Raw genomic sequence first — 21,378 nt, 5'->3', positions numbered from 1 at the left:
CAGCCAAAACGCCTGGTCTCTGCTAGGGGCAGACCACAGCACTTAGACACAGAGGTTGCAAAACGCGAAGAAGGCGGTGACACTGTATTTCCGTTGTAGTAGGCTATACACAAACATACACGCACCAAACGACCGCAAAATACGCATGGCAGCCATGATGCGTATGCGCACACGTTGTCTGCAGCAAGTATACGTCTCGCATAAGTCTCTCTCTATGCTAAGTTACATGTAAGCTAACCGTCTCCAAGTTCCAGCTCCATATTTCGCAGACATGAAAGTAGTTTAGATCTTCTCATCTAACTCTTTGCAAGAAAACAAATACCCATATTTCTCATAGTTTTAAACTATTCATCAAACCATCATATGCAAGTATGTTTATATTTCAGCCATGGTGGGTAATGGACATATGACCCAATCACCATATATCTGACAATTCCAAAGCTCCAAAGGAAACATTGCCCTTAACACTTGGCTTTTGCAAAGAAAGACACAGTTTTGTTATCTAAATAGATTATCTGACCACAAACTGGAGAAATAAATGTCAGAAATGATGTTCTGCAGAGGCCTGGACAGCGTAAGCGTATTATACCTATTCCTATAACAGTGATCGCAATGTCAGCTTCTCACGGATAAAAATATCCATTGTCCTTTAAGGCCTGACCTGACTAAAAATCTTCAGAGCACTCATCCACATGCTCGCACAGAGGAGAGCTGAGATTGAACCGCAGCTGAGACACCACCGTGTCAAACTCTATTTGTTCGTGGGCTGGTGACAATGCCCAGGTGAAGGGTTCTGGTGTCAAAGCTAAAGCACAGCTGAGACTCCCAGAAAAGGATCACACAGGAGGAGAGAAGGCAGATAGAAAGAGCGAGTGCTAAAATAGTCTGAGCTGGTGACAATTGCCAAATTTAGGGACATATCACCCTGAGCAACATGTCGGGAAAAAGCAGCAAAAAAAACAGACATCTCCCCTCATCCGGGCTCAGAGTCAGGAGACAGGCTCTTGTAGGGCAATTTTTACCGCATCAAATATCAACCCGCAGCACTCTGATTTGTCATATACTTCAGGAAGAGGCCATTAAGAGCTTGGTGAGGCACTTTTGAAGTGTCAGCTCCTCAGCTATACTGCCACAGAAACACTTCTGTAAGTTGGGAGGGAGTGCTACCAGGGGCTGGGAGAAACTGAGCAATGCTGCAGCGATACTAAACTCAGCGGGGGAATAAAAAAATGCTACACTATCTCTTTGCGTTCCCTCACCTGCAGGGCTAGACACAGAGCTACGCTTCAAAAAAGCTACAGCATATTGCCATGTTAGCAGGGAACACTCTCAGAAAGTGCAAACATGTTGGATGCTGATGAGGGCAACGTGGGTTGAGTGTGGGTTGAGCATGTGCTGGCATGCGTGTGTGTGTCGTTACGAGTGTCCTCGCTGTTCATGAATCTTCAACCCTGCTCGCTGGCAAGGCAGGATAGTGCATTTCTTTATAACACACATCGTTGACTCTGCAGCAACAAGACCCAATAAAGAGGGTAATATCTTCTTGTCTGTGCTGGCGTGGTGCAACGCAGAGGTTGTTAAAGAGGTATGAATCTTTTATGAGGTGGGAAACGCCACCATTGTCAATATCAGATGAAAAGCCTGAGACTCTGGCACCTGCCTAAAGGGGCTACATCTCTGGATTTTCTCAACACAGCAATTGTTGTAGCGCCGGATGCACCTATGTGTGAAGACCCTGCAAATGACTCAATTACACACCCTATGTGGAGTCAATAAGATGCTTCAGTAACATGCACTGGCGGCACTGGGAGTACCTTGCCCACTACAGCATGAGGACCTGGGGTTACAGTTTCAGAAGACCGTCGAGGTTTGCTTAAAAACTCCTTAAACTCAGAGGAAGACACTCAACTTTCTCTGACAAAGTGAGCCTCAACAGCAGCAGATTGCAGCAGTAAACACTCCTCTAAATGGCCTATTAGGGGCACAGTGGGGAGACAGAACATTGGACATAATTACGGCAGATACCAGAACTGCTTTATGTGGGAGGAGAGTGATTCACAAGCACGGCCAAAAGTAGTGAGCGTTTTAATGATTTTTATCCATGGTAAAATGTTTGAAACACTGACACTGTTTCTGTGGTAACAGGGCTGTCGGATGTAAATGTAGGGAAATCCTAACATGTATCAGTTGAACAATATTTACTGTCACTTAAATAAGGTATGTTCTCAAGAAGTGAGCTGATACCATACTGTCTCTTGGTTTGGTTTAAACTGCAACAGCATCATGTTTCTAATGTGCACATAACTATATAACGGTGTCTGCTCTACCACGAGTAATTAGAACACATCTTCACGGAAAGCGCTGTTTGGTCAAGGCTCCAGATTCTGATTTTAATCTTTTTTATCCGTCAGAAAGTTTTAAATGAGCCAAACTTTTTCTCGCTGGATGGATTTGGTGCCACCTCTGCAGCTAATTAGAATCAAAGAGGTGATTCTTTGGTTTCGTTTCAGGTAAAATGGGAGCAAACAGTGACACCTTGGAGGAGGATATAATTGATGCGGTGCAGCAAATCACACTGTGTAGCAACTCATCATCAAATGATTGAGAAAACAAAGATAAAACCAGGAAAGCCTGACAACACTGGGAAGACTCACTAAAAGAAGCAAGCCTACTGTATTTCTTCCCCCTTGATTAAGAGAAAGTACTTTAAGCATAGCCGTCCTACATGTAGCATCTGCATTTTCTTCTTATTGCACTTCTGCCATACTTAACGCATTCCTGGTTTAAATATACTTAAAGGAACCTTACAATATTTTGGGAAATATGCTCACCATAAAACTTCAATTAAATGCCCAGTCCCTTTTACTAGCTGGGTGTAGCTACACATTTTGACAAATTAAGGCCTGTCTCAATTAGAGGCCTGGTCTGGCCAAGCAGTTGGTATAAAACCAGATTGTTAACTACCCACGTGAGCTAACGTTAGCTAGCTGTTTAGATCATGCACACAAATGTAAATGTTAAAACTTTTGACAATATGGAAGATGCTACACATCATTAGCTTGGTTCGTTTTAGTGAAGCCATGAGCACCAGAGAAGACCATAAGCAATTCAGATTTACCTGCATAACAAACAAACAAAAACCAAAAAAAGTTATTTATATTCCTTTAGACCCTAAGTGTCCACTGATCAAACGAATCAAAACTGGTTCTCATAAAAATTGATTCAAATTATGAATTATTGTTTTAACAGGATAAAGTGGTGTTGTGTCGGTATGACAACGGTATATCCTCTGGTGCCATGAAACAAGTGTCATACAGTAAAGCCCTGTACATAGTCCGCAAGAACAGAGAAATTTGTTCTTTTTCTCGAGTCGGCAAGAAAAAGAACAAAGTTCTTTCTGGCCAGGGCATTTAGAGTTGCCACCCGTCCCATTTTTCCCAGAATTGTTCTCTTTTTTTATCAGCTGTCCCGGGAAAAAAAAAATCTCTCCCGGGACACAATTTGTCCCGTTTTTTGGGGAAAATGCAGCAGCAGCAGGCCAAGGAGTCCATCCAGAACGACGCATAGTGCGTCCAAATTAACACCTGTTCTTCTCTATGGATTTTCTCTGCAACCGTGCGTCATAGCAAGAAGCCACGCATATCACGTGAAACAGCGGAATCGTAGCTTTCCGAATGTTTTCACAGCGAAAAAAATGATAAAGTTACACTAAAATGATGTATGACAAAGCTTTCATACAGCTTTGCACACACATTATTCTTGGATGGATTACTCGCGAATGCAGGCTCGCACAGAAATGCCACACATATCACATGAAAGCGCAGGACCAGAGCTTTCCTATGATACCACACACATCATTGTACTGTCATCCCATCACGCTATAAATACAGATCAATTGTCTACAAAATAAAAACCTGACGAATTTCTTTACAACCCATGACACAGATCTTGTTATCAGTCACTTCATATAGTGAGGAATATCGTATCTTACCACGTCTTAGGCTTGCGTGTGTTTCTCCCTGTCTATCCACATTTGTAGTCCAGCTTTCAAGATGCAAATATCTCCATATTGTCCAGTTGACACTCCATCAAACTTTGTATGACAAGACAAGCGCACTTCACCTTTGCGCACCCAGACAACTGTAGCCTAATTATGCATGCTGACAGGGCAGTAGTCACCATATACATTGAGGGGGACACGTGCCCCCCCTTTTTAACTGCAAACAAAGTGGCAAATATTATCTTGGAGGACATCATTGCACTTGGTTGACTATTTTTCTATGATCTCAGATGTAAATTTTGCATGTTTCTTTCAGATAAAACACATTTTTGACTTGTGAATGAGTCAATGGAATTTCTTGCAATAATGAAAAAATACTGGCAATCATTTTCCGCCTGGCACAAACCACATGTTTTGGACAGCTGTGAAGTGACAGAATATCCCACCATCATGGTTCTTATATTACCAGATTCCAGAGAGTCTCCCCTCTTCATATATGGCACACTATATTTCTTCTTCCAACTTGCTATGGTGAGATACATGTAAAAATTTAAGAATTTAGTAACATGGATTTGTTTTTTTCATTGATATAAAAATTAATATAAAATACAGGCACATAGAAGGACATGGAATGATGGCAAATCTGGTCTCCTATGTCCGAATTTCATGTTCATTGGTCAGTCTGAACTGGTAATAATGGCCGAGCCCTCCGCCTCAAACATTTGGTCGAGTGTTCCTTTTTTTCACAAATCCAAGGTGGCAACCCTAAGGGCATTTCATACTTCATGAGAAATTCAAATGCAGAACTCCTGGGAAATCCTGATAGGCCCCTACCACTGCCGCTTACGTCGCACGCGCTTTTCCGCATTAACCACGCCCACTTTACATTTCTGACCAATCACACAATAGTTCTCGGACACCACACAAGAAAAAAGTTCTGCCCAGATGACGTGTCGAGAACAAGCTGCAAGAACTCCCAAACCAGGGCTGCAAGAAAAAAAATGATGCCATTCTTTTCATGAGAGAGAACAAATTTCTCTGTTCTTGCGGAGTATGTAAAGGCCTTAACACATAATTGATCTATTATTCAAAGAATAATTATTATACAAGTAATAAACATCTGGTTCAAATAAACAAGTAATAAAATTTCCAATCTTTGCTGAGCAACATTTTTGTGCAAAAGGAATTAAAGGCCTGTCCCATATCGACACCTGTCCCTAATGTAAGACTGTTGAGTTCAGTGATTTAAGCAAATAATAGCCCGGGCTACTAATTGAATTTTTACGGTATTTGCTTTCTTGCCGAGAGGTAGACGAGAAGATCCATACCAGTATCATATCTGTCTGTTGAAGTATCTGCAGAGACAGCAGGCAGTTAGCTTAGCTTAGCACAAATGCTGCCTTCAAATGGGGTTGTGTTTTACGTGTTCATGAGAATAGTCCATGTGAACGTCCCCCTGTAGTGTTGAGATGATTTCAGGAGTAGAAATGTTCTGAAAGCTTCGAGTTAATGAGTTGTGACATGTTTGTTGACATTTTCAGAGATGGCAAAGGTCATGACAGTTCATTTTAGTGTACGGTAAGTTGACATGTTGTAATTTTAGCTGTATCCCAGCTAGTACAGGGTGTCTACAGGTATCAGGCAGTTACATTTAATACATTGATCTACATTTTGCCAACAGGTAAGTGCATGTATGAAGTAAAATGACAGTATAGTTTTTCAAGATTTGTAACATTAGAAATGTAAACTTTAAAATAGGAAGGCAAATTTAAGTGCTAAGTTTTATGAATGTACTTGCACTCTTTGAGAGTTAACAAAAAAAGAGAGAGAGAGAGAATTTTACAGGGAAAGGTAAGAAAGCAACACACCAGTAAAATTTGTGGAGGGCACATATTTTCTACTACCAGTGACTAATGGATAGCCACAGCCTTTTGGAGTGCAGCATATTCAGAAATACAGCCTCGTATGTGTGAGCCAACATTAACTGCCAAGAAGGGATGGCAAAGGGAAGCAGAGATGCAGAGACGGCCCTGCTGGCTATGGAGGAGGCAGCAGCTAACAACAGGCTAACAGTGGCTGGTGGTGGTGAAACCTATGTGGCAAGTGCACACATAGCCTTATGGTATTTTTGGGTTAAAATTAAACAGGATGGCAAATGGAGAACAACACCAGAGCTCTGAATCACACAATGGTTGTGCTAATGTGCTGCAGGATACACAAAGCTAACCAGGAAGTAGATATTGTGCTCAACATATGTTTCAGACATTAATTTGGGTAATTTGAGTTACACAGACCAAAACAAGTGGCTAATATATCCTTTATTACCCACAAAATGAGCAGCAGTGTTTTAAAGTAACAGGAGTGGGGTGCAACAATGTTATGTTTGCATGTTTTCTGTATGCTGTCAGTGGAGCCTGCAGGATTAATTACACTGCATTGTTGTTGGTCCAGAGCGGCCATCGGTGGCTATCAGGAGGTGGCCGAAGCACAAGGAAAGTTACCGAGAACCAAAAGGGCTATGACTCATCAACATCAGCGCTATTTGTAAAGATAAGGGAGAAAAATCATTTTGCCTCTGAATAAAGTGAACTGTGCCAGGGAAGAATTGGTTCAGGAACAATAGGTATTTTGTCCCCGGTGTGAATAACAATTAGGTTGTTACACACAAAAGGGAATCCAATAGGTGTTATTTATTTGAATGTACTAAGAAACAACACAACTCATTTGAACAGGTACAGTATGTGAGTCCATTCACTTGTCAGGACACCTTTCTTTAAGCAAATGTTATGATGTAATCATTGAACTTAAAAGAGTTTTGACGAGATGTTGAAGTTTGTTACACACAGATGTGCATAAAATAAATGTGTCTGTGTTTTATCTCTGATTACACGCAGGAAGACATGAACTGTTCATATAATTAACTTCTGTAAATCCTGTTATTGTTTTCACTCAGGTTCAAACTAGATAAACACACACTATGGTGTAAGAGATAAAGTCAAGTCCTTCCGAAAGGTGCCCGAAAGACGGAGAGTCACTCATGGAGCAACATTCCAACCATATCCAACCACAAGCTTCATCACTTCTTTGTAGCTGCAGCTGTCCACTATTAAAATCCAGTTTTGGTTGTTTAGCCAGTGTAGGGCTACAGCTGACCTCCACGACCGAGGAGGGCTCACCTTTGGTGGGGTGTATTTCCTGGAGCTTCACGTTGTATTGTTGGTCATAGTAGCCGAGGTGTTTCAGACCAGGGGTTTGGGAGGTGTTTTTTGCAATGGAAAGAGTTTTAGTCCGACTACCTGCAGCAATAGTGTTCTTGTCATTTTGTCATCTTGTCATATTGGCAAAATCAAAGTAATGGGAATATTTCCAGCTGCTAAGATAAGCTTTTCCAACTAGCTTGCTGCTGTTTGACGTGCGTGCGTAATGAGTCCAATAAAGTGACTTGTATTTCAAGTTAGTAGTGATGTGATAACAAAGTAACGTTGTTACGAGCTGTTTGGTTTTAGAGTAATTGTAATATTATTACTGAAATTTCATTAGTAATTGGACGTTACATAATTCGTTACTGCCCAACACTATTGGCTGCAGAGGTGTCAGTCGACCATATCACTACACAGGTCCTCCACAATCCACTATCTACTAACGTTACAGCACAGCCAAGGTTGGCCCCATTAATGTTTTCATCTTGTACTGTCAAAAGCACGAGCCTCTCGTCCATGAACTGATGCACACTTCCTTCTGCGTGATGGTGTAGTTGGCCGGTGTAGTTCGATAGAAAGAAAATAGTTCTTAAGTGAAACTGCTCATTACAAGGTCTCTGGATCTTGAATAACTGAGTCATGATATCTGGAAAAAGACATTGCTGTTGAGTTTTTCAATTCTTCTTTATTTGTTTTTGGCACATGAGCACCACAATCTAAGTGCCATCTACTTCAATTATATTCAAGAGAAGGCAGGCATCTTTCTGGCCGATATCTCCAACACTCAGCAACTCACACCAAAACAATCTAGACTGAGATCTGAGAACAAGCACTAGTCTACAGGTACGTATTAAAAATCACACCTCTGAAAGAATTTGTCTTTAGTTCTTTGCTCATGATTTGTTTATTTACGTAGTAATTTATGGAAATGTTGTATGGGTCAAAGGACTAATATATGTGTTCAAAAACAATTTAGATAATCACTTAATGTATTTTGAGTCCACATTAGTCAGCGTTGTCACATCAAGGCTTGCCACCCTCTGATTATATAGTTTCAAACATAAACAGCAGACATGTTGGAGGTCTACAAACAAAGAGAAAAGAACAGCAGGGTCTTCTTTGGAAGAAAGCTTCCTACACTGCCTCATTAAATATTCATACTCTGAAACACCAGATCAATCAGGCCTGCTTACTGCATGCCACTGACATTACTGAGGAAATTTCTTCATTTGGTGGCGCGATCAATAGCTCATTACAGCAGCTTTACACTGGGTTGTCTCTGGGCAGGCCTGCTGGCTTAATTCCCTCTACATCACAGGCCTATCTTATCTGTCCATCTTCATCACGCAACACAGAGAAACAGCCCTCTGCTGAACAACACTTCCACACTGAACCTTACACCAACTTACTTTTCTGCGAGTTGAGTTTTTTCAATGAGTCTCAGGCGATGTTAATGGGAGATATGTGGGAAATCAATACCACGGCGGGGATATGGAAGTATATATGTGTGCAGTGCAGAAAAGAGAATGTATTTGATCAATACCATGCCTTATACATGGTATAACTTTGCATTCTGAGAAGTTTTAAGGCAACTCGTCCAGGAACCACTATGTATCAATTCGATTTCACACTTGAGCAGGAATAAATAAATTACATTGAAATATAGAAAATCAAGCAATCTCGTGCAGCTCATCTCAGAATAGATACAGTAACAGCTGGGGAAAACATATGGCAAAAACACCATGTAAGACAATATTCCCTGTGACAATCTGCATGAAAAGAGGATGTTTTCTTGGCTTCATGAGATCACTTCTTCACAAAGTTATTTCGAAGTGAATCTCTGCGCTGAAATCTGCACCATTATGCTCAAAAAGCCTTTCGGTGGCTAATGAAACTGAGCTATTACTTTTTTAATTCAACCATGAAATGACAGCAGACCTCATCATAATAACATTAAAGCTCCCCTCCTTAGTGTCAAGTAGAATGCGATGATGTGCTGAACTGAATTCCCATCAGTGGGAATAATTTCATGGTGATCTCTAGTAATTATACACGGGGCAAGTGACAGAGTAACAGGAGGAGCCGAATATGAAGCAAGTCGGGCGTACTTGTAGCACTAAAATCATACAAGTATCAGCTTAGATGTAGGACAAACTTGGAGAATTTTTTTAGGCATATGATGAAAGGTCAGGCAATAACCTGGAAAACTCGTGCTTTGGCCTAACTAAAGACACTGCTGTAGAGTTTAATGGTAAGAATAGTGTATGTCTCTGACTGCACACTGCAGATCAAGGGCACCTTTAGTTGCCTCTGGGCCAGCATGGAGCTGTTAAATGCAGCCTCCACCCTCACAGGATCTCTCACATCACACTGGAGGTAACATCCTTCACGAAAGATACAGAACAGCATACACACAGTACATGTCATGCAAAGCCACAATACGTCACAATGGATATAATGATAATCAAGCGAAAAGAAGTAAAAAATACGCACGAAAAGAAAGGCAAAAGAGAGCAACAGCAACAAAATAACAAGAAAGTGACACCCAGCAGGGAATTCACAGAGACATAAGTGTGTGAGGAAGCAGAAAGCTCTGGCACTGATGTCAGGGGCATGTAGTGATGCCAGAATTAACACTTAACTGCTTTACGGCCTTATTTTTTTTTTCCTCTGACATGGTTAATGTTTTGGTCTGCCAGTTTGGCTCGTTGCATTACTTCTCTTTTGCCGCATCGTCAGCCGTCGCCTGGATGCAAAGTGAGACCGGTGCCCTCACATAAACAAGCCAAGTGCTGCCACAGTGCATTAGTCACAGCCGTAGTCTGGCCTTTTCAAAGTCCCTACTCCCACTCGGACTGCTAATGGATCACCAAAATCTGATATACGCCAGCAGGGATCCTTGCAACAGAGAAGCTGTGCAAGTGTGCCTGTGCATAAATGGTCATACTGTATGCTGTGTTTTTCATAATAATACATTAGACCTATATACCATTTTTGAGTTCTCAAAGATGCTTTACATACTGTTGCATAACAGCAAATAAAGACTGGAAGAGATGAAGTGTAAAATGAACAAAAAGATTTAGAATAAAACGGTGTTGCCAGGGGAATAAAAACATGGAAGGTAAGCTGGGGAAGGCAAGTCTGAAGAGGTGGGTTTTGAGGATCTTTCTGAATGATGACAATGTGGGAGCATTTTTAATGTGGTTTGGTACTGAGTTCCACAGAGAGGGGGTGGTGACTGAAAACGTGCCGTCTTCCCAGGTTCGGCGCTTGGTCCTGGAGATTCACAGGAAGCTGTTAGAGTAGGAAGGCGGTTTTGCTGATGTGGTCAACATGTGGAAGGAAGAGAGGGTGGGGTCAAAGACGTCTCCAAGTTTGCATAGTTGAGGGGTTGACTATGGAGCCATCAATATTGAGTGCAAAATCCTGGGTGGCGCAGGTAAGGCATACTAGGCCAATGATTAAGATTTCTGACTTATTAAAGTTGAGTTTAAGAAGGTTTCTTTGCATCCATATTTTAATGTCCATTATGGAGGTGGGAGGAGGGTGGAGTGAGATCTAGAGTTTAGGGTCATCGGCATAAAAGTGAAACGGGAAGCCATGGCAGGGGAAGATCTGTCCAAGTGGTAGTATGTACAGGCAGAAGAGAAGGGGACCAAGTACTGAACCCTGAGGGACACCATGGGTAACAGGATAACAGGAACTATGGTCGATTTATTTGAGATTAACTGATGCCTGTTGGAGAGGTAGCAGGAGAGGGCAGTACCATTAATACCAAGGGTGGATTTGAGGCATGTGCTGAGTGTGGAATGGTTAATGGTGTCACAAACAGCTCTGAGGTAAAGAAGGATGAGCGTGCTGATGAAACCAAAATCCGAGGATCACAATAAGTCATTTAAACTTTGATCAAAGCAGTCTCAGAGCTATGTTTGAGTGGAAACCAGACTGAAAAGGCTTGTAAGTCATTGGGGGCAAAGTGAGATTTAATCATATTGACTGTTTCCAGTACTTTTGACAGGAAGGGCACGTTGAAAATGAGCTGGTAGTTATCTGGGGAGTCAGGTTGCAGTACAGGTTTTTGAGTTTGGGGGTTTTACTAATAAGTGGCCGTCTGTCAGGATGGTTACACAAGTTAAAACACATCAAAAAAAGCTGAGTGAAACAAGAACAAAAGTTTCCTAACATCCCCTCCTCTTCCTCATCTCTCCATCTGCTCTAATGAAACAACGCACAGTAGGCAAGCAATTCATTTAGAAAACTACTCTTACATAATGAGCAGCCTGAGCTATGTAACCATAAGCTGATATTTTATTCACTATAGTGCTTATAATGAAGCCAGTGCTGCTTGAGTTTATGCATCTGAGGACATATCCAATTTCCAAACAGGACAGACAATGTTCCTGTAGAATATGCGGCCTTATTAAAGTGTCGGCGTGGACCCTTTGCCCCCTCTGACATTAAACAGCAGTGTGGGGGAAGCTTTGCTCCGACTCTCCTGGCTCACAATCAGCACTGTTCCTCTTCCTGTAACATCAAATTACCCATGGCTGAGATACCCTCGCTCTTTCCCTCTCTTCCTTTCCTCCCACTGAGTTGGCTTTATAGGCAGCAGTCCGGCAGGGGTAATTTCTGCTACCACTCCAGGGAAATTACTTTGTGCTGTTGGAGAAAAGGCAGTTTGTGAACTGCTTTATCAAGCTCCTTGACTCCAATAACAAGCAACATTTGGATGTCGGCAAGATATATACAGCCTTTACATATCCTCACAGACAGTCCGCCACTTAGTGTCGCCAATGTAAAAGCAAGTTTAGAGTCAGCGCGTATGCATGCGTGTATGTTTTTGAACAGACATATGTGCATCCATTTGAGCATTTGTTTCTGCAGGACTGGGTTTAGTCATGTATTGCAGAGAAATGAGTGTCTATATGTGTGTGCATGGACATACTCGTGTGTGTATCTGTTCCTCTACACTGAGCAGTTCAGCTGTGCCTTGCTGGGACTGATGAATAATTTCTGCACTGTGCTCTGCTGTGGCACGTCTGGTGCAGCCTGACTGCACCACACAGCTACAGCTCCGCATTTGCATTCAACACACACACACACGCACACACACACACACACATACGCTTTTACACTCATGAACACCAAGCTCGCTCACTGCGCCCCCATCCCAACACCATCCAGCCTGTCAGCTGCTTCCCTGTGTGGAGGGATGCAACAAGCTGCTGCTAAGCCCTTTTTTAAAGCAACAGCAGTTTCCTTTAGTCAATGACATCCCAATTCTTCTCCCCAGGTTACATCTGGGGGAAAATGCTCCCTGCGAATCCGACAAATGGGACCAGAAACAGCCAAGCGAGCAAACGATTAGATCCACAAGTCTCATGATGCTTGTTCTGAAACTGAAAAAACAAAAATCCTGATTGTGAATTGGTTTGGCATTTAAGTTCAGGCCCAGAAAGGAGGAGAAGTGGTGCTGAAATGTCAGCGCTTTTTTGGAGTGGCAGCCATGCTGATGTGGTGACCTCTATGTGCTGTGGTTGAAAGGTTGGGGGGACTGCGGGACAAATGAGGAGGAGGTATCAGCTTTTTCTGAGTGACAGAAAAGGACGTTTTAAAGATCACTGCCATTCCTGGGGGTGGGTAAGCATCTCAGTGCCAAAATAAGAAGAATCCATCACATACCTAAAGGTAGTGTGTTTGCATCTCTGTTGACATGTTGACACTGTTATTTGTTGGGTAAAATATGGCTGATTACTAAGAGACATCTCCTTGCAAATGTGTCTTGAAACTTGGACATTAATAAGGAGTTCCAATCAAAAAATGACTATAATTTACACAAAAACACAAACACCCCAGTTGTGCATCTGTGAGCAACTTAATAAAGGGAAACCACAAGCAGCAGCACCAGTGATATGTGCAACCAAACACCTCCTACTGTCTCGGGGTCTTTCTGGAAGACCTCCAGCGCTCTGCTCCTTCATCTGTCCTAGACGAGTGTGTATTTTCAGACATGATACGCTTCTCAATGCATTTTACCATACATGAGCAGATCATGCCACCATCTATCTTTGTCAGCAGTGAAAAGCGTTCCTCTTTCTACAAGCACTGCCAGGCATTTTCCAATCTTAAACTCATTTTCAGCTTAAGAAATGCACTTTTAATACATGAAAAGAGAGCCAAGAAGAGCAAACAGAGCCTGTTCAGTGCTAAATAATAGGGTCTTTTTATGAGTGCATAATACAGTCTGTCTGCTCTTGCTTTATGTCCAACAAGTAAGGCAGCATTAGTAACCTGGCTCCGGTGCAGCAGCACTGTGTTTATGACTAAATGTTGTCCTCGGTTCATTTGCATGGACCTTTGCTGCTGCACAGGAGCCCTGGGGTGACTATCTGGACAGGCAGCCTACACTGCCAGGCTGTGAATATATTATAATACAGCATGCACACTGGGTCAGAACATTTTTGCCCAAAGAGATGCTACAAAAGCAAGCCTTTTATTTAAAGGCTTAAAGTTAAATCACAGTGTTTGTGCTGCCAGCCTGTCAAATACTAGACGATCATGACTATGGTGAGGCAAGGTGCATGTATAAGTTTGACATGGGACATTAGTGCTGTCAACTTCTGGAGACAGGGACTGCAGAAGAGACAATAGCTGTCAGTGAGCGATGCGCAAAACAATAGAGCACTATCACCGCCTGTAACATCTGCAAGAAGGCAGAGGGTTATCTAAGGCTATAGGATACAACAACATCTGGGAGGTAAGTGATAGGCAATCGACAGTAATAAACCCCACACGCAAAGTAGACCGTAAAAAAAGGAGCCACACATATTTCCACAGGCACCGGTGCGGCGCTTCAAGTGCAAGCGGCAGGAAATGTACTCACAGTCCTGAGGAACTGGATTTCATCCTCTCCTTCTCCACCTTCAGCCATGGCTGCAAAGGAGCCTGTTCAGACTCGGGAAGCCTCCGCTGGCTCCTCTCTCCTATCGATATTAGCATATATAGCTAATCCACGGCCATACAGCGGGGGAGACTACCGCAGCATGTGTCACTCAAGCCCCTGTGCTCACCGCCCGGAGGAGGAGTGTGTGTCAGCAGCAGCATCGGTGGGCTGGAGCAAGTGGGGACGGTGTGGCGGGGAAACAGGGTGAAGCCAAGTCGTGTAGCCGAGAGACAGCAGCGGGGTCTTTATCTTCGACGTCACCGGCAGACCTTATTAATACGAGCGTGGAAGCGCGAATATTCAAACATAAAGGCGTTAAATGCGGTGAAATAAACAGTAGCTAACAGAAAACTCGACAGCTTTTTGTTTTCCCGCCCTATCTCCAAGCGGTGGATTCACTGAAAACACGGTAATGTGTGAAAAGGAAATCGACAGGATGCAGGAAATTCATGGGAGCTGCTGTTTGCAGTCCTGGTCCTGATCAGCACCATGGTCAGCACTACACACATGCCTCTGCTCTGTGGGGACAAAATACCCATAGGCCACCATACACTATAAGTACAACTACAGTGTGTATATCTCAGCATTAGTGTCCATATATTTATACACACTTAATGTTATTAACACTGCTGACGTGGGAAAACATCCAAACATCCTCCAATATCAACACAAATCCAATTTCTGCAACTACAAATTACATTTTTTTGCCCTACAACATAATTAGCACACTGGTTGCCATGATGTAGCTATTGGATATTGTTGTTATTTATATATCACATTATAGAAAATCTCAAAAAGTGGTGAGAGGTGAGACCCAAAGAGCTGCAGAGCACATCCCACCCTGCAAAACTGACATTTAATCGCACATGCTAAACTATTTAAAACATTATGATTGGATGAATAGCAGCCGTTCAATTATTTAACATTAAATGAGATTAACTGCAATGAAATATTAATGAATGCAATGTAGGGTATTTTTCTTTTTTCTTATATGGAGTGAACAGAGGAAATCCAGTGATCTGGTCTTTGGTTACTCATTGTTAAAATCAAAGTTGACCCTCAGCTGAGCCCTAACGACGCCCTCCCATCTCCACAACTACCTTAAATAAACACAACCTGGTTTAGTGCCTTATATTAATGCGATGCCGCCCTCTAGTGTCTAAGATGTGACATAACACCTGCCCTCCTGATGGTGGATGTTTGCTTCCCTCATTTAAGTCTCTTTTTTTGAGGCACTTGATCCTTCCCTTCTCTTTACTCAGTCATACCCACTTCTTCTCAGGTAAGTCTCCCTGTCTTAATTATATATGTATATAACAAAAATATCAAAGAAATTATTAACTTCATAAATGTAATTGTTGATTTATAGTTACAGAATAGTTGATTTATACTTATAGAATAAGCATATACTTTGTTATAGAAGCTATTGACTGTTTTACCCCAAAAGAAATAATAAACATGACAGAGATGGGTTTGCCTTTTATAAGGGCATATATAGCAAATGGCACTGTTTTAATTTAATAAGAGTTCTTCTTTGAACACAGGCATATTGTCAAGGTGGCAATCACTTCTAAGGGCCCACTTCCCCCCACCTCACAGGCCCCAGTGCAACCGCACTGCCTGCACTGTCTATATTTACACCCCTGAATCAGGCTTGTGATAGTATTTATATTTCTGTACCCCCTGTAAAGTTCATCTAAAGTATCTCAGTCAACTTATGACAGTGTAATCCTGCTTTCTTGGCTTCTGGACCATGGGTAATCAACAGGCTACATCTGACTGATCTTTAATTTACATCAACACAGCAGACTCTCCACTTACAGTAACTGCTGCACATTACTCTGAGTCTGTTACACTTACACATGTCCCCCAATAAATAAATAAAGTGCATTAAATGATAACAGAATGATTATTATGTGTAAAGATAAAATTTAATTCTTTAGGTCCATCATAACAATGTGGAAGTATTCCTCCTAATATGTTACATCTGCACAGAGTATAGGCTGGAAGTCCCAAGGTCAGAACGGAAGACACCTCCTTAAATGGTTGAGAATGACCAAGCTAAGATCCTGTGGGACTTCCAGATCCAGACTGATGGCTGCTGATGGCTAACCAACCAGAAAATTGGTCGATCAACAAAAAACAGAAGAAAGCAGTGGTGATAGATGTAGCAAACCCAAGCGACAGCAACATCAGGAATATCTGGGTAAAAGATGTGGAGAGTAAAGGCAACAGGAAGAAGTAAGTGGTGCCAGTAAAGAGCAGATTCCAGGTACAACATCTGAGGTCTCTGTCCATAACAGTGCAGTCCTAGGATACTGTGCAGAACCCTCAAACTCCCAGGCCTCTGGTAGTTTAAGGATGGGACACACCAACCCCCGTATACAGATAGATAGATAGATAGATAGATAGATAGATAGATAGATAGATAGATAGAGAAAAAGGTAGGTAGGTGCGTAGGTGGGTGGGTGGGTGGATGGATGGATGGATGGATGCATAGACAGATAGATAGATAGATAGATAGATAGATAGATAGACAGATAGAGAAAAAGGTAGGTAGGTGGATGGATGGATGGATGGATGGATGGATAGATAGATGTAATGTATGTAACAACATACATTAACAGGGTAAACTCAATCCCAAAATATAATGGTGAACAGTAAATAAGGTTGCAAAAGCAGTTCCACAACCCCGCTTAACTATCCATCAAATTTCATTGAACTCTCATACCGTGTATCTCTGCACATGCTTGTATGTGTGTATATATGTATTTTTTTTTCTGAAACTGTTTTCCCCTTTCTATCTTACATTTTTTCTGTCTGTAATCTAAGTTATTGCGACTGTCAAATTCAACAAAATGTAATTCACAAAAATAAAGATATACCAGAAAATACATCTAGACTGAAAACATACCGTCCTTGGCCAAGATTGATGATTGATGATTGAAGGAAACTCCTGTTCTAAAATTAAACAGAACAGTGGTATAATAGTGATGCACACTTTGACCACTAGGTGTCTCTGTTTCGTAAGAAATGGCACCACCTCGGGCCTTTAAACAGCAGGTACTTTCACACACACTTATCGCTCTGAGAATGCAGCAAAACACTAATGTAAGCCAGGGAAACACTGGAAACTGTTTCGACTGTTAAATTAAATTAATGTCGGCTAAACTTCGCCCCCACTCTCCTCGCTGCACAGACTTAAATCGATCACATGGCCTACCTGCAAGCTGCAGCTGCACTGACTCAAACTGTGGGCTGTGATAAACACTGAGAAACCAATCAGGCAGCAGTGAGCCGGCGCTGAGTTTATCTATTGGACCAAACTCGTGTCAATCACAGCAGACAAGCCCTGTGAAGCAGCGGTGAGCAGTGGCTGGCTGCAGTGCAAGAGATGTGAAGAATTATTTGCCATGCCACTGATTCGGGTAAGTAACTGTTTATATTTGACAAGGTGCTGCTGTGCTTTCACCTGCTGCAGGTGCAGTTTACTATAACGTACTTTCAGCTTCTAATTCAATATATGACATTGACCTGACGCTGTTATGATGCTAATGCGGAGTTTTGTGCATTAAATATTAATTGACAATAAATGCAAGTGCATATTTTTGGATGTTAGTTGCAGCTGGCAGCAGTAAAGCCTGCAGGAGAGTGTAAATAGGGCTGCCATCTTAACACTGACAACTGCACTCGGGTTTGTTGCAAGGTGACAGTAACCCACGGGATTATGTTATGATGTAAACAGTTCAGAGAGGTTGCCAAATGTTGAAGGGATCCATTGAAGCACATGTGAAAAATGTGCGCCTGTTTTGCTTGTAAACGTCTCAAACGGCTGCCGTAGCATTGGCCTCTGCATGTGTCGTCACCTTGTGTGACACTCTCAGGTTTTATGCGGCAGCAGCTTGTGAAATGTTGATGAAATGCGGTTTAGAGATGTTTCATGTACTCATACAACAATGCCGAAGAGGGGGATGAGGATAGGATGGGGTTAGGGAAGTATAATAGAGTCATTGTCTTGTTTAATGTCTGCAGTGTTGGATCTTATTTAGTTTTTAATTAGCAAATTGGTTTGACAGTGAAATATGGAGCGAACTAGCTCTGCAGTAGCACCCAAACTGTGAGAGAATGTTTATGTTGAAAATGTAAAGATTGTATTTTATGTAAAGTTTTAACTGACATCAGAAGTGCATTAAAGTCACTAGTAGGATTAACATGTTATTGGACATGTCTGCAGATTTACAGCTGTGTGCGTCTTTCTCTCTGACAGTATCTGGACAGGCCAGGTGATGAATAGCCACAGACCCTCCTCTACAATCCGAGCCCACTCACTCCATCTGGGGGCCAACCACTTCCAGAGCGCTTGAGTGATTACCATGGCACCCATCATGGAGGGCACACACACCGTGTTGCTCCTGTATGCACCCATCCGTGAGCTGAGCAACATCAGCCTGTATTTCCCCAAGAGGCGGGCCCCGAGCTTCAAATACAAGAGCCGCACCCCTCATTCAGGAAGGGCCGGTAATGACCATGACCGGGGAAAGGAGGATCTCGCGGCGTCCGAACAAAGGGGCCAGTCTTCATGCTCCTCAGGCGAACTCCTCATCTCCCAGCAGGCAACAAAGGAGGCAGTTGCAGAGCTCTGCTGGCTGGCGGCGGAGCACCACCAGTTCCTGACGGATCTCTTATCGCTGTGCAGGGATTGCGCCATCAAAGTCAGGATGGGTAACCAGGATGGGAAACTCCAGGATTACATAGAGGGTCAGGAAGTTCACCTCGGGGGTCAGGTTCTCAGCGGCAGCAACAACATTTCTCTCACGGTGTCTCCAGAGCAGAAGACGGCTAAGAGCAAGAAGCTGAAGAAGCTGGAGGGCAAGAAGTTTGACAGTGCTGAGGAGTTCCTGCACAGCAAGATGAAGGAGAAGGTTACATCTGTTCAGCATCCTGGTTCCACATCTTCAGCCTCAGTAACGCAGCAGATCCCAGGTGCTCCAGCCTCAGGCCATCTTACTGACAGCCCAGCCACTGGCTCTTTTGTCAGCGCAGTCAGTAACCCCATCCTGCCCATGGAGGAACCCTTCCAGATCTCTCGTGAGGGTTGGGACTTCATGGAGGACAACCGGACGTATGACCCTGACATGGATTTCTGCAGTGACTTCTCAGAGTATGACAGTGAGCTGGGTTATGACTCGTCATACTGCAACCTGATGGAGGGCCTGACCAGACGGGAAAGCGGGAGCAACCTTCGACCACTGAAGAGGTCGGATTCCTTGGGTGAGACATTATCTGACAATTCGTCAACGGTCAAGTATGGTGAACTTAACCAGAGTCACAAAGGGGTGAGGGTGGTGGCCAAAGTGCAGGATGTGGAAGGGAGGGTGCAACATGTCAGCCATACAAGCCCAGGGTTGCATCCAGGGACTAGCAGCTGCCAGCAGCAGTACGGAGAGTGGAGAGGACCAAACAGAGACCACCTGCTGGGAGTCAATAAAGAAAAGACAGGTAACAGGCTTTCTGAGGGACTACGCTTGCCCCTATCCCATACCACCCAACCTAACCCCCCAGGCAAATCCCACACAAAGAGCCCCTCTTCCCCATCTCTTGCCGGGGTCTTCACCACATCCTTCCCTGCCTCCAACAGTCTCCAGAGCATGTCCCCGGTCCTGTCCCCTCTGTCCTCCAAGCAGGCAAGCCCGCAGCTCAACCACCGCATTGTTCTGCTCTCAGATAAGGACATAGACCACGAACGAGACAGCTCCAGCAACACGGACGAGCCCAAACTCTTCACCGAGGTCATTGACAAGAACGGGAACAAGCGCACCGTCACCCGTCTGGATCTGAACCTCAGCAGGCGGCCCAGCAACTGCAAGTGGAACTCCTCCAGCAACTCCACAACAACAGGTGAGCCATTAGAAATCACGCCGCACTGATTCATGTTCAGACTCCCTGCCTTGATGTGAATGTCGACACAAGAGCTTTTATCATCTTAGTGGAATGAAGCGTTTGTCAGAATGTGCCCTTCATCTGGCTTTGCTGCTGCTGGATTTCAAAGAACAGAACAAGAAAAGGATGCCTTGAGAGAGAGTCAAGTGTGTGAGTATGTGTGTTTGAAGTTGTTATTGAAATGCTGCAACAATTACTCTGCAGCATTTTACCTGACAAAGGGAGTTTGACTTTGTCACTTTGTCCATTATCTAACAAACTGGTAAGCCTAATAAATTAGCACTGCTTTCCAAAATGTCTCTGCTAGTCCTGTTAGTCTCCTGTCCTGGCTAAGACGTGTGACCACAAATTAAAAACTACCCAGCAGAGTTGAACAAGGGGCAAGCAGGGCCTGAGAATGCTCTCGCTGATGATCCATTTTAACTCTCTCAGCACCGCCGGGAAGGCAGAGATTAGTGGGAGTGTCTCAGATCAAAGGCTCAAAGTTGACACGTTGTTCGACCTGACCGGGGTTCTTGTGAGCGCGGTGTTAACTGAAGCATTGCCAATTTGGACTTTGAGGGATCCTCTGTCCCGCCCCTAAACCCACATCCTCTCTAGTTCACAGGAAACTGACAAAGGATCAGGGACCCAGCAGGCACAGGGGTTACACAGAAAGGGATTAGAGTTTCCTTATTTGCAGAACTCATTTACTCTTTCCATAATATGGACCACTGTATCTTCTACTTGTGTTTAACAGTTTTAAACACAGGAGGCCTTAGCATTATTGCATTAGTTCCCTCTGTAACGTGGCTCATCATCCCTTTCAGTCAGTGTGACACAATCTTTGCTTTACTCTGCAGCAGCAGCTGCAAACAGATGGCCTTACATTGATTATGTAATTTACTAATAGAGACCGTGGATAACTGTTGTACGTTATTCTGTCAGTGTAGACAGTTTGACCCTTAATTCAAGAGCTATGCTGCATTTTTAAGGAAGCTCCAGAGTATTGGAGCTGTTACATCACAGGCCAGCACTAGCTCAAACGATACAGCCTGCGATGCTCAGCTCAGCAGCAGGCGGAGGGAGGAGGAGAGCTGAGCTGTGCAGAGCTAAGCTAACTGGTGGATGGGGCATTACTCATGTGGAGATGATATGGATCAATGCCCACTGAAATGAGGCTGTCCTTGTGTGTCCTCACCTGGGTATTCTCACACAAATGCTACTATTAGCATTTATGCACACACATAACCCACACATGTGGCGTCAGACCACACCCCTTTTTTATTAAATTCTATGTTTTCACAAGTGTAAAA

The 21,378-nt window shown here is 43.2% G+C and overlaps 2 protein-coding genes across 10 annotated transcripts in view; one reads left to right on the top strand and one right to left on the bottom strand.

Annotated features, from left to right (window-relative positions):
• Window positions 1-14,605, bottom strand: part of LOC117267239 (ryanodine receptor 3) — a 168,041-nt gene extending 153,436 nt beyond the window's left edge. For all 8 annotated transcript variants that reach the window (XM_078175018.1, XM_078175022.1, XM_078175019.1 and 5 more), the window contains exon 1: window positions 14,084-14,605. In XM_078175018.1, the coding sequence (XP_078031144.1) occupies window positions 14,084-14,131 (48 nt within the window). In that variant the 5' untranslated portion in view covers window positions 14,132-14,605. The remainder of the gene's footprint in view (window positions 1-14,083) is intronic.
• Window positions 14,606-17,483: 2,878 nt separating this feature from the next.
• LOC117267165 (formin) overlaps window positions 17,484-21,378 on the top strand; it is a 66,417-nt gene continuing 62,522 nt past the window's right edge. For both annotated transcript variants that reach the window (XM_078175017.1, XM_078175016.1), the window contains exons 1-2: window positions 17,484-17,571; window positions 18,411-20,041. In XM_078175017.1, the coding sequence (XP_078031143.1) occupies window positions 18,517-20,041 (1,525 nt within the window). In that variant the 5' untranslated portion in view covers window positions 17,484-17,571; window positions 18,411-18,516. The remainder of the gene's footprint in view (window positions 17,572-18,410; window positions 20,042-21,378) is intronic.

Source organism: Epinephelus lanceolatus, chromosome 15, assembly GCF_041903045.1.
Source record: "Epinephelus lanceolatus isolate andai-2023 chromosome 15, ASM4190304v1, whole genome shotgun sequence".
NCBI classification, from domain to species: domain Eukaryota; kingdom Metazoa; phylum Chordata; class Actinopteri; order Perciformes; family Serranidae; genus Epinephelus; species Epinephelus lanceolatus.
The sequence above is the reverse complement of the archived record's forward strand: the minus strand, read 5'-3'. Positions and strand labels throughout refer to the sequence as shown.